The sequence below is a fragment of the Oxyura jamaicensis genome, chromosome 1 (genome assembly GCF_011077185.1).
Source record: "Oxyura jamaicensis isolate SHBP4307 breed ruddy duck chromosome 1, BPBGC_Ojam_1.0, whole genome shotgun sequence".
Taxonomy (NCBI): Eukaryota; Metazoa; Chordata; class Aves; order Anseriformes; family Anatidae; genus Oxyura; species Oxyura jamaicensis.
In genome coordinates, this window is record NC_048893.1 from 3,587,209 (window position 1) to 3,600,117 (window position 12,909).

Below are 12,909 nucleotides of genomic sequence, written 5' to 3' on the forward strand. Positions count from 1 at the left end.
TTCTAAACACAGTTCTTAAATGAGTGTTTTGTAAGAGGAGTCATTTCCCTTTAACAGAAGATTTATCTATTTTATTTATTTTTAAAAAGATTTAGCTTTTACTCTTTTTGTATCTCAAATTTGTCATTGGGTCTGGTACTTTACAGTGCAGCAGGAGTCCGTTACCCCATTAAATAGTTTACCTTCTTCATTCTCTCTTAATATTACACACTGCTAAACACTAGGAAAAAATAATACTTTATTTCTTGCACAAAAATTAACTGGGATTAAAGCAAAAATGGTGAAGAAACCTAAACCTTTTTCCAGCTTTCTCTGGAGATGGAAAGTCCCTTCACTCATGTCAGATGGGTTAAATTTGAATCTGATTCACCAAATTCCCTTTGGCTGGAGTGTGAGTACTGTGAGGCTTTGGTAGTTTATTTTCAAGCCCTCTCCAGGAAAGGTTTGGATTAAGCAAGCAGTGCCTTGGAGCAGAAGAATGAGTGAGACAACACCAGCCTTTGCTGCTATGAATCTATGAAGTTTTATTTTGCTACTGCTGAACTGTCTTTGTATTCAAGTCAAATATTCTTTGTATTTGAGACAAAAATAGAGTTTCAAAAATAGACAGTCAATAATCTTTGTATTTGAGTCAAATAGGTTGAAGTCACATTGGTGAGCATGATCACACAGCAACATCATGACCTCTGCCCAACCTTATAAGCACCATGTCTGGAAGTGTCTGATGCCACTGGGTACTTCAGTATCTTTCTTCCCATCAGAGATTAGTTGTGATTTGCAAATTTCCCATCACTCGAGCCCTCTTCATTGATGATCCCAATCCTGGATGAAGCTTTCTCAGAAAATATCACTAATGAGATGATATCACAGAATAACACTATGCCTCTTCTCCTCTTCAAGAGCCCAACAACCCGCATCCTTCTGAGGAGAAACTCAATTTCCTCCTCTGTCTGAGATGTGAGCCCACTTCTACCTAACAGGAGAGACCCTAATTCCCAGGCTAGCCTCAGACCAAACAGTAAGAGGTTGTTTTATTTTACTTAGAATAATGATGTGTCTGTGTGGCAGAGAAAGAAGAGCTATTTGATTCTCTCATTAAATGATCAAGCACTTAAAACTGAGCTTTTGCCATAGTCAAGGGGGTAGCATTCAAGTGGTGACATGCTTATGACAGTCTATGCCATATCCAAAATACAGATGGCCAGATCCTAAGTTGGAGGATCTACTGTAGGAGTTGACATCCATGGAGCAGTCTTAAGGGCAATGTAAGTGAACCCTCTTGTATAAATGCAGTTTATATCTTTCTAGACTATAAAAGATTTTTGCTATCCCAACACAATGTCCTATAACTAATGAGAACACCATCAACATGACTCAATCATACACCTAAGGCTCAGTACAAGCTACATAATTTTCCGAGCACCATGATTTAATTATGCAAATTTCTCCTAAGAGGTCATGCTGTGCTGAAAAAAAAAAAAAAAAAAAAAAAAATCAAGTTGCAGAATGTAACAGCATTCTTTCACAAACGCTGGTTCATTTTTCCTGTTTGCATCAGTGGCAAACACTAACAGTCATACTACTTTTAAGTCCATTTTCATCTAAATAGAAAAAGAGCAAAGTGTCTTAAAAATAGTAATTGCAGTAAGCAATGAGGCTAGTTAATCTTTACAGCGTATTTCCTTAAGATATGGTGGGTTATAGATCATCCAAAGTCTTAAAAAAGACATCTCATTATGTTTTACAATGTTGCTGTGGTAAGTTGCTGGCATAGATAGAAGAACAGTTTGGTATTTTTAGATATTCTGCCCCAAGAACTGTATCTGTAGCTGACAGTGTGTTTATTTTAATTTAACTTAAAGTTAGTATTTATTGCATATCTTAGCTATTATGCAGCCACTACTTTCCAGCCCAGATGCAGCTGTTGGATGGCAGCAGTTGATGCCTCCACTGTCTCTTGACTCCAAGTCTCAACTTCTTTTCCAAACAAGAATCTCAGGAATGAGATAAACTTTGAAGCTGATGTTAAACAACAGGCACTAACACCCTCACTTACCTCTTGGGGTGAAGGAAGCCACAATAAACCAAAGACCTGTGCTGGCACCAGGAGTAATGAACCACCAGGCTTTAAGAAGGATGAGGCATCATCCAGGCTTTGCATGGAAGCAAGGATACATATGCACTAACAAACACAGAACTAAAGCCAGTATTTTTGATCATACTATCAAGTAAGTTGTAACAGCTCCCAAAATTTTAGAGAAATCTTGCTCAAAGGGGGCTATTCTGGGAGGTACCTTAGCAGCTTCCTCATTGCAGAGCTCACAACCTCCATTGCTGGGGCAAAGCAAGTGGGCAGAAATCAGGGGGGATAAATGCCTGTTGTGCTGGAGAAGAGGTGTTGCACAAAAGCAAACCTATCCATGCTGCTTCTCTCCCAGTGCCCCAGGTGGGAATGGCCCAGATAATTCAGCCAGAAGGAGGAGGTCCTACACCACACTACAAGAGTGTCTCCCAACCTTGTTTAGACCAGAACCAAGCAGTACTGACCCACAGCTATCTCAGTGTTGGTGTACAGCCTTGTAGCACCAATTTATTTGGGGCTGGATCCAGAATGATGTTTCACTGATGGATGTAAAGAGGGGACATGACTCTGGGGGAAAAGATGGCTGAGGAGCAGCATGAACCCCATTTGTGTTGCATTTTCTTAACATATATCCCTCATGGTTGAGTGCAGAGGAAGGCAGAGGATGGTGAGCTACTTGCTCAGCACACAGCCAGGAGCAAGGTCTCCCACTACCTGGTACTAACAGAGAGAGGACATCTGCTCTCTTCTTGTTTTAGGGAATCCAGGCCAGGGAATGGAGCAGGAGATGGTTATTCAGCTGTTTTCAGTCTGGGGTTTTCATCAGTGTCAAACACAACAGCATCTCTATCACAGAGACTGCTGCCCACTGTGAACTAGCTCATGTCTGGCACAGGTTCAAATTTTAACTAGAACATCTCTAAAGGCAGAGAGCTGTGGCTGGAGACCAGGGTGATTTAAAAGGCTCCCACCAGACTGCTGATACATCTGTTCTTCCTTCATAGCTGTTGTTTGGGGTTGTCTTTCCCACACTCCCTTGTGTGTTGCCAGAGTAAAGCCCATGTATAATTTATCTATTCCAGACAAGTTATGCTGATGCATAATTTACAATGGCCTGTAATTCTCCTATATAGTGAGACAGAGATAATTATAATGCATTTGCATTCTCTGGGACATGTCATCAGTGGGTATAAAGCCAGACAAAGCCATCAAGCTCCGTATTGAGATTGGGCTTGGACGGATGGGGACCTTTGTGAGCTCTGCAGCTCACGAAGCCTTGTGGCTGTGGGTTTGGGGTGGGGGAGACATCTCCTGCACTGCTCTCAGCATTCAGTTCTGCAATCCTTTTGCGTGTTCTGGCAGCTACTAAGATATTCAGCGGTAGGTATATTTTCCTTGCTGCCTCTTGCCTCCTCCAGCTGCTTGTGTACACCCATCCTCACTGCTGCCCATGGTTCTCTGAGCTGCTGACACCTCTCTCATCTTGGCAGCTGCTGATAGGAACCAGGTGTATTTCCCCTACAGCAACACCCCGAATGCCTTCTCTTCACCCCTTTCAGAACCCAGACCTGGTCCCCATAGGCCTAATGAGCTTGGATTTATCTTCAAAACACCACTGAGAAACACTGGGGCATTGCCACGATCCTGCTCCTTAGGAATCATTTATGGCTCCAAAAGTAAGATGCTCCTGTCTTGTTGACACTGCTATTTGCTTCTTCAGCAAGGAATTCTGCAACGAGTCAAAGCAGGGGGAAACTGGATTTCTGTAGGAAAAGTAGATTGGTTTCAACAGCCAATAATAGGTCCCATTCTTGAGGAATTTGGAGAAGCTGGTGTTAGTCGGTGCAACAAAGCCCTGAGACCTGGGAGGACCTGGCAGAAGCTTTGCACTACTTGTGTTTTCAAAATCCAAATTCCAGGAGTAGAGGGGGAAGAAATGTTAGCACACCTATTAGCTGGGGATGCCTCATGTTTCCCCCATGTTGCTTTTTCATTGCCTGGTTTTCAAGCAGCAACAGATTGCTAACGCTCCCCATCAGCACGCCACCACGGACTGGCTTTCAAATTTGGCAGCTGTCAACTTGTGCTCTGCAACCACTTTATCCTGCTTTCTGCTGAGGGCTATTTTTGATTTGCATTTTTTTGCAGATCCAAGTGTCCCACCTGCATAAGCAGCTGGATTATTGGGCTTTCTTTGTGGCCTTTTTTAAACCATGTGAGACAACTGGCAGTGCTGCTGTGTGTAGAGCAGCGTATGGAGGCAAGCAGGGAGTGGGGACATGCGAGTCGCTCTACAGTACGGAATAAGCATGTTTTCAAAACTGGCAGGTGATTTGGGAGGAATCTCACATTTCAGGTGTTTCTGCCAAGGGATGAAATCCATCCCGCTTCAGACCTCCTCACTGAGCTGGGCACTGAGGGTCTGGTAAATACATCAGACCTAAAGGTTCCCCTGCCTTTCCTCTGCAGGCAGAGGGAGCTCAGATCCCCATCAAGTGGGGTTCATATAGGTACAGACAAGAGAGCTGGAAGACCTAGATTACCAGAAGATCCCAGTCAAGTCGAAATAGTGCCCACGGAACCAATGGCACCCTGCTTATCCAACAGGACCATCTTGTCCTCTCCCACTTGAAGTCATCCTGTCTCTCATCTGTACATGGATGGTACACCAATGGAAGCTGGGCACACCAAGCTTCCACTCGGCACATCACACACACAGCCATGCTTGGCTTTCTGTCCTCTTTCGTGTGGAATACCAATGATCTGAGTCCCATAGGACCATGGTCACACATACAAAGGTGTCCCCCATGCCAAATCTGCTGGCTCAACAGTAGCGTGGATGCTGCGTTGCTTGTGCCAGGAGAAACAGGTTGATGGCTACAACCACAGAGGTCCTCTTCAGGGTCAGCTCTGGCCAGAACATTAATTCTCTTGCACAGCAGCCACAGTCGGATGAAATGTGTTCCCAACCAAGAAAATTCCCCATGTTTCAAAAATGTCTCCTCTCATATTAGAACCCCCAGTGCATACACATACCCCAACTTCCCAACTTGTAGTTTCGACCTGTGGAAGCTGCCACAGCATTCCAGCACATTTTTAGATACCTCCTTATTAAATTCTGGGCCCAGCAACCCACGACCCGCATTTTCCCCTGAAGTCCTCCCAGAAGATAGCTGAGCCATACCTCTTTAAGGACCAGCACGCACTTGCCAGGCCCGACAGACTGAGGTAGCTCTGCTATTCTGCCTTTGTTTAAATATGGACCTGAGAAGCAGCGGTGGTTGATGTAGAGCTGGGGGCAGCAGTATCTCCCATTGATGGTGCCTGCAAGGAGAAAGTGGCGTTGATGTGCGCGTACACTTTGGGACAGTAAATCAAGGGCCCTTCCTCTTCCTCCATGATGGGGGAAGGAGGGGAAGTAAAAGGGTATCGTAAAAAGTCTTTCCTAAAAGGAAAGGTAGAGAAGCCTCTGCTACTCAAATCCGTTCAACACAGGAAAATTAACTGCTTTTAGTGGCAACTAAAATGGCTGCACACCCTACTGAATGGAGAATCAGGAAGGGATTTTGTTCATAACATGACCTGAGGCTCTTTCATATCTCACATCACAGATGAACACGAGCAACTCCATTGCAACATGCTATGAAGGGAATGTGTTAGTTGCTTCTGACCAGGCATGTAATCAGCTCAGGGAGAAAATTCGGGTGAAGGGCTCCACAATCCCTGTTTAGCTACCTTCCAACTCAGTAAGAACTTGGGTACTATTCTCCTGAAATGGCATGGGTCTAACGAGCAGTTTTCTGTATCTGGGCTAACCATCCTTTACAGCCCATGGAGAGCAGCAGATACTTCCAGACACCATTCAAATGGCTGTCCACAATAGCCCAGATACCCAAAAAGAGCCCGTCTGACTACATTTGATTATGACAGAGCACTGGGCTGTTGGCTCACATACAGGTATGTGCCCTATATACATATGAAACAAAGTGAATTAAATCCTGCCTTTCCTGCAGTGCCTCCACAATTAACTGGATGAATATTGTACTCTCGGGGCCTCCCATCATCACTAAATGGGAGAAAAATTTACCTTTAGCAGAAGTAGCAGCCATACCACACAGTCATGATGCTAACGCTGGGACACATTAAGTCCTGGTGTAAGCAATTCAATAGGTGCCAATTAGAAAGTCACATCCATCTTCACCAGAGCTTCTGGCCCTAACATCATCAACTGAAATGGGGAACCCCAATAAACCCAGCAAGAAACAGTGTTCCTACACAGAGGACTGGAGCCTCACATGTAGTACATCTGAGACTCCCTGCACTGCCTTGTAGGTCTGCGCCCCCTGACGATGTGGCCCTATCTCTCCACCCATACGACACACATACTCTGTTTTTGGGGTTGTCCCCCTCCATAAAGGCAACAGACCCTTGTGATCCCACTGGTGTCAAGCAGCCTTACCTGTTGTGTCTGGCTGAGGAACCGGGCAGAGATCATGAGGTATTTTCTCAACAGGCACTGTGGATGGTAACCTGTTAAAGAGCAATTTGGACTATTGATTAGGGTTAAATGGGGCAGAACCAGCCTTCAGGCTGGATCATGACACACGCCTCCATCTGCCTGGAGGGAGGACTGGAGATACTTCAAATGCAACCCTGCTTCCACACATTTTATCATAGCCCAGAACTTGAATATTGCAGAAGGAGCCAGACTGACCCCTCTAAAAATGCACTCCAGTCCGTGAGCTGTAGCCCTTCAGACTGCAAATATTCACATTCAAGTCCTTTAAATTCTAGTTTATGGAAACTGGAAGGGCTAGACAGGGAAATGCCCTCCTGGCGCATGCTTGTCCTCCCCAGGTATCCCTTACAGGCATTCAGGCACTGGATATGACTGCACAGTCCCAGCTAGCAAAATACATATATATTTTTTTTTTACAAAGACTTTCTAATATGTTCACAAATATTCTAGATTTAAAGGAATCCCATTGCCAACTGTGCTGTAGTATCTGGGTGGCAGTAGGCAAAGTCACTCAGCTGCTGTGTATTATTTCCCCTGGAAGACCTGATGAATCACCATAAAAAACACCTTAAATAACAAAACTTACTGCTTTTCTGGTTGCACAACTGCAATTCTTCTCTTCCTTCGCACTACAAAAATGAAGCAAGAATTAGTTTTGTATTCTTCTGTCCTATAAAATACACCCATAATGCATAAAAAGCTGTATAAATGCACTGACTATAACACAATGAAATGGTACTTAATTACCATCGCCATCTTTTCCTGGTATTTTTAAGTAAGTCACTACATCATTAAAATCTGCTTTAAAGATGTAATAATACATTTAATTCTTCCTCTGGAATGCTAATACTGTGTTTTATGGGATCAATATAAAAAAAAATTAAATAAAAACACAAATATTTTTCCATACAGAAACACATATGGATAAGATTACATTTTACAAGCATGATTACCTCCAGCATAATTTATCCCTAGCTATAAATTGCGATAAGGCTGCATAATGTTGCCATAGCAGTATTCTCCCAAATTAGGCCCTGGCTGCCTGGTTTTTAACTTAAGCATATTTAACTCTTCAAAAGGGCTGACACATTTTTAAATTTGCCTTTCAGATGTTAATTAATGTAAACAGCAAGGCTAATTTTTCATCTGGTGGCTTGAGATCAGGGTTGAATAGTTTCTGCAAGGAACAGGAGAACAACACCAAGCCACTAGGCACTTATGAACTGCCTTCAAATGTGAATGAAAAGGGAAGAAATCAGTCTTAATATGCACTGGAGGTAGGGACAAACACTGTGGACTTGACTGTGCCAAGAGAGATTTAAGTTAAACACTAGGAAAATCCCTGGGTTCATAAGGGCAGTGAAATAGCAGGATATAAACCCTGGAAAGGTGCTAAAGCTCCATGGCAAGATGCCAGCAGACATTTCTCAGTCTAGGTAAAGCTGTTTTGGAGAGGGAGTGCCAGGATGGCCTCTTCATGTCCCTTCAGGCCTATACTTTACAGTTGTTTTGTTTTTTTTCTCAATTCAGGGTCCTGCGTCCCTAATTCACTCAGTTGCCTAACTGAACTCAGCTCAGCACAACAAAACTTGGTTTCGCTCTGACAACCCTACTGCAAGCCCACAAGCCACACTGTGCAATCCCAAACCACATAACGGCCTTTCCCAGTGCTAACCATCCCATTTTTAGAAAGACTGAGCACAAAGACAAGTACAAATTATGTAATAGCAGTGCTGCAGCATCTGGTCACTAATTAGATTTGTTTCTGTTTATTACAGCATGACTGCAGTCTGGTTACTAGTCTGCTAGTTAGGTTGGTAGTTTCAAGAATTGGATTACAGACTTAATCCAAACTCCCTGATAAAACTGTTGATACGATATCTATTCTGCTTGAGGTTTCTATATACTTACAAACAGCTTTGTGTGGTGGAGTTAGGTTATAAGCATTCGCTTCACACCAGCCAACTGGGAAAATGTCCATAGACTCTACATCAACAATATACTCTGGAGAGGGCATCTGTAAACCTATAAACACAAATTTATAATGAAATTTGGACATGAGCTCAGATCCACTCGAGCATTCATCATGAACCAAGGGAAGCAAACGATGGAACACGTAAAAAATAAATCTGCTTCCCTGCATCAAAATCAAGCATCATTTCATCTTCAATTTTGCAAAGGCAGCAATGATAAGGCTGTTGCATTTACAGTGAAATGTGATACCAGAGAAAACCCACATTAAGAGCACACTAGGGGTGTGTAGTGAAGCAGCCAAAAGCCAGTGAGGTTAAACACGCATGACTTTCCCCAACAAGACCAATTGACTGACCCATTGGCTCTCTCGTAGAGTTGCACGAGCAAAGTAGCAGAAGGACAGTTGGGTGCTTACTCTTACTGGTAAGAGCATGCACATGGGATATAATATAATGGCAGCTAACGTGATAGGCCTGTATGCCCCAATGCTCCCCTGAAGCTTTTCTGTGTAGTTCTGCCCTCGAGCCACTGTTTTTAAAGGTGAGAGATGGCCACTCATCTGCCTAGAGGTACCAGGAATTGTCCTAATGCTCCTCACAGCACATGAAACTCGAGCTGATCACCCAAGCAGGCAACATAAAAACCCTAAGTGGGATAGATGCATTAAAATCTCTGACATAACACTGGCTCCAAATTCTCATGGGAAGTTTCCACCTAAAGCCAATCTCTTCCAGCTTGGTTATTATGCCTCCTTCAGAAGACACTCTTGGTTTATTTGGGTCTCACTCAAAGCCCACTGGAAATATTCCCACTGACTTTGAGGTTTTTCAGAAAAAACTCTGGGCCCTGAGTCAAGACACCATTTAACGACTCCAATTCTACTCCATCTGCGCTCGTACAGCCTCATCAGCAAGTTCCTGCCCCTCTGCCATTTCCATGTCAGGACCAGCACCAGCATGAGACCATCTCCTAATAAAAGAGACCAAAGGATTAGCAGCTTCCCCTGCAGCATCCTCACTTCTGCATCTGTTACAGCATCTTTGCCTCCTGCTTAGTGCAGCAGTGTTTGGCTGCGCTCAGCTAGATGACTATGGGGAGCTTCCCACTAATGAATGTTCATCAAGGGCTTGCAGCATAATTGAAACAGTAATTGAACTTTGTGATGGGAATGGCATCAAGACTGAGTTGCAGCACTTGGATTGGTCTTGTCTCTAGCAATAAACTTGCTGTGCTTTTGAGAGAGCGAGGTTGTATTAACAACCAAAGGAAGCAGGAAATTGGTGGTAGTGTTTAGAATGCTGAAGAAAAATTAAAAAAATAATAATAATTTTTTTAAAAAAAAGCAGTCATATTGTCTGCATAGGTTCACGGATGTCTTCGTGGTATTCCTCAGAGTCCTGCATTGGACTCATGCATACCTTGAAGATCTGGTCTCCTTCACCAGCATATGGGGAAAGGAAGAAGAAAAGATGAAGCCACACAATCCAGGATGCAACCTAACATTCCCTGGACAACCATTTACCTCCATGAGGAAATACCGAACGGTCACAGCTCAATTTGAATCTGACAGAAGATGCACTCTCCAGTGTGCAAAACATTTTCATCCAATACCACAAACCCAGCCAAGGACTGGATGTGAGAACTGCTGAAGTCAGAGGCAAGGCATTCACAAGGTGGGCCAGCAATGGATCGAGCCATAAATAGAGCAAGAGATCAACACACTGAAATTTCAACAGATCTGGGAAAATCTACTGTTTTAATGTCTGTAACTGTTCTATGGTGTTGTTCTGACTCAATAAACAAATAAAATATACCTTCCTGCTCACAAACAATAGATGTGGCATGAAAACTGTTTTTAGCAGCTGCCCTAACGAGCAAGAAAGCACCATAACGTCTGTTCTGCAGCAACACCACTATTCTTCTTGTAAGACATAATCACAGCTATTCTGACCTTGCTTGCCCTGCTTCTTCCCTTTGGCAATCAATAATCCTGCCTTCCACTTCCGACATCTCACTGCTTCATTTGGACTCACTCGTGTAAATGGAAACCAGCTTGTTTGGAACTCATTAGTTTCATCTGCTGCATTTTACGCCGCCACCTTGCCAGACCAAGAAATGTCCGTGAGACTTGAGAGGTTAAATGGAAAAGTAGAGAACAAGGAGATTGGAAATAGGGTGAGGAAAATTTCCATCTCCCATTATAAATCCTATAGGGTGGGCAGAATAGTGCAGCAACTCTGGAAAACTATCAGAGGGAAAATTACGGAACACATTTCTGGAGAAGTGATTAACAGGAGAGTTTTCCTTAAACTCCTAGTCTGTGCAGAGAGTGTACATTATTACTTGTATAAATTCACACCAGAAAGTTTCAGCCTTAAAATCTAAAATGAACCCGTAAAAATTAACAATGCAGATGATGAGTAATAAAGTAGCAGCAAGTGATGGGATGTGCACAGCCGCAGATCAGCCCTGTACTTCTTTCCGTCCACAGGGGAACTATACTGCTGCTCATTAAATGCTTGCCCTGAAGTTTACGGAGTTTTGCTACTGTACAAAGCATGATTTATTAAGCAATGTTCCCTCATGTCTAACTCGACGCTGCTTAACTACTGCATCCTGTTTTATGGCTGCAGTTTGGGCCGTCAAACAGCGAAACTGGGATGGCAACAATGAAAGCTTCAGACGTGCCCGTGATAAATGGTGGGACCCGAGGTCTTCAGCGATGGGCTCCCATGGCAGTTGGGAGTCTTGCTGCTACCAGAATATAAATAATCAGTTAGAAACAATAGTGTATTAATGGAGTTGAAAAAAAACACCGTGCCGTAGTCCAAGCCACATTTATTTTACAACTCTGAGAGCAGTGTTCTGCATTGTGTTGGTTTTGGTTTTTTTAATGCCTAGTTTTAGGCTAACACTGTGCATACTGCAGTCACGAATTTCAACAGCAGCAAAGCCTTCTTTTTATTTTTGCAGTCTTTTGCATCTTTTCCTTTTACTACAGATCATTCTATTCCTGGTATTGAGATATAAAACAAGTGTAAAGCATTTATATATAACAACTCAAAAGGCAAGGAGATACAGGATTTTTATGACAAGTTGTAAAAAAAAAAAAAACTTCCTTTAAGAAATTAAAAGAGTAAAAAAGCAGACAGAAAGTGACAAGGGAAGAGAGCGATACATGTGGCTTTCTCCCTGACTTTATCCAGGGCCTTGGAGGACTGCTTGATTTAAAGACCCAAGAAACAGCATTCCTTGTTCACTGTAATGGGCAGTTTAGTGAACACTGAGTCCCTTTGAAAGTATTACAGATTAAAAAAAATAAAAATTCTGAAAGATTCCCAGATCCCATCAAATCCATATAGAAAAGTGAAGGCACCTCTCAATATAAGATGGGCATTTGTGAAAATGGGCCAGATTCCTTGACCACATGGGTGTAAATTCAACAATAGTATTAGTGAAAAGTGGATTTCAAACAACCATTAATTCCAGTTCTTTCATAAAAATATCTGCCAAGTGTCCAGACCAGGCTGCACATGAGTTTTAGCTACCATGAGTCTGAAGGCAATTGGTTTTCACAGAAGAAAAAAACAAAACCTGACATTGCATGATGCTCTACCAAAAGCAGATGTACAAGTTGTACCTGCTCTGTATACTGGAGACAAACACAGAGGGGCCAAAGCTACATGCTGGGGATAGAGAAGGAAGAAGTTCTCCCCAGATTTTAGGCAGCCCAAGCTGCAGAGATTAGAAGCAAAGACACAACAGGCATGAAGGAGTTTGCCTGCCAAGCTTTAGATCAGAAGGAACCTCTCTTTAGGTAGCAATTGAGTTATAAATCTCTGAGAAAGGGATTTATCGCAGAGGCACCGGGAGAACCTTGTCTACCATACAATGCTATTTCTGTAGAGCTAAATGCCACAGAACATCTGCCTTTGTTACATTTCAGAACAAGCTGCTAGCACAGATGAGGTACTTTGGGTTACATGTCAACGTTATTAGTAACTTTAAGGGCTTTGATCTGAGACCTTTCCTCTTGTACAAACTGCACTGCACATTGTCAGGCGCTGAAATACTTCTTGGGTTATTACAATCAATGCACCATGGTGCTGAAGGGAAAAGTACCTTCCCTGCACCAGGGGATGATGAAGCTCAGTCTGGCTTTCAGTGTTTTCCCAGCCCCAGAAAACTGAGAGCTGAGCATCTTGCAGAGGAGAGAAGGTGACTTTTGTGCAGAACATGCACGAGACTTAATTTCCCATAGGATCTATGCAGAAACCCCTTGCCCTGATCCCTGTAGATCTGTCCTTTCCTGATATATGCCTGACTATGGCTT

General features: G+C 43.1%; 1 protein-coding gene across 1 annotated transcript in view; it reads right to left on the reverse strand.

Annotated features, from left to right (window-relative positions):
- The window catches only part of SFMBT2 (Scm like with four mbt domains 2), a 113,135-nt gene that overhangs the window by 19,545 nt on the left and 80,681 nt on the right, over positions 1 to 12,909 (reverse strand). Inside the window, exons 12-15 of the mRNA XM_035335241.1 lie at positions 8,514 to 8,627; positions 7,189 to 7,231; positions 6,543 to 6,613; positions 5,268 to 5,407 (exon numbers count right to left, since the gene is read on the reverse strand). Of these exons, the coding sequence (XP_035191132.1) occupies positions 5,268 to 5,407; positions 6,543 to 6,613; positions 7,189 to 7,231; positions 8,514 to 8,627 (368 nt within the window). The remainder of the gene's footprint in view (positions 1 to 5,267; positions 5,408 to 6,542; positions 6,614 to 7,188; positions 7,232 to 8,513; positions 8,628 to 12,909) is intronic.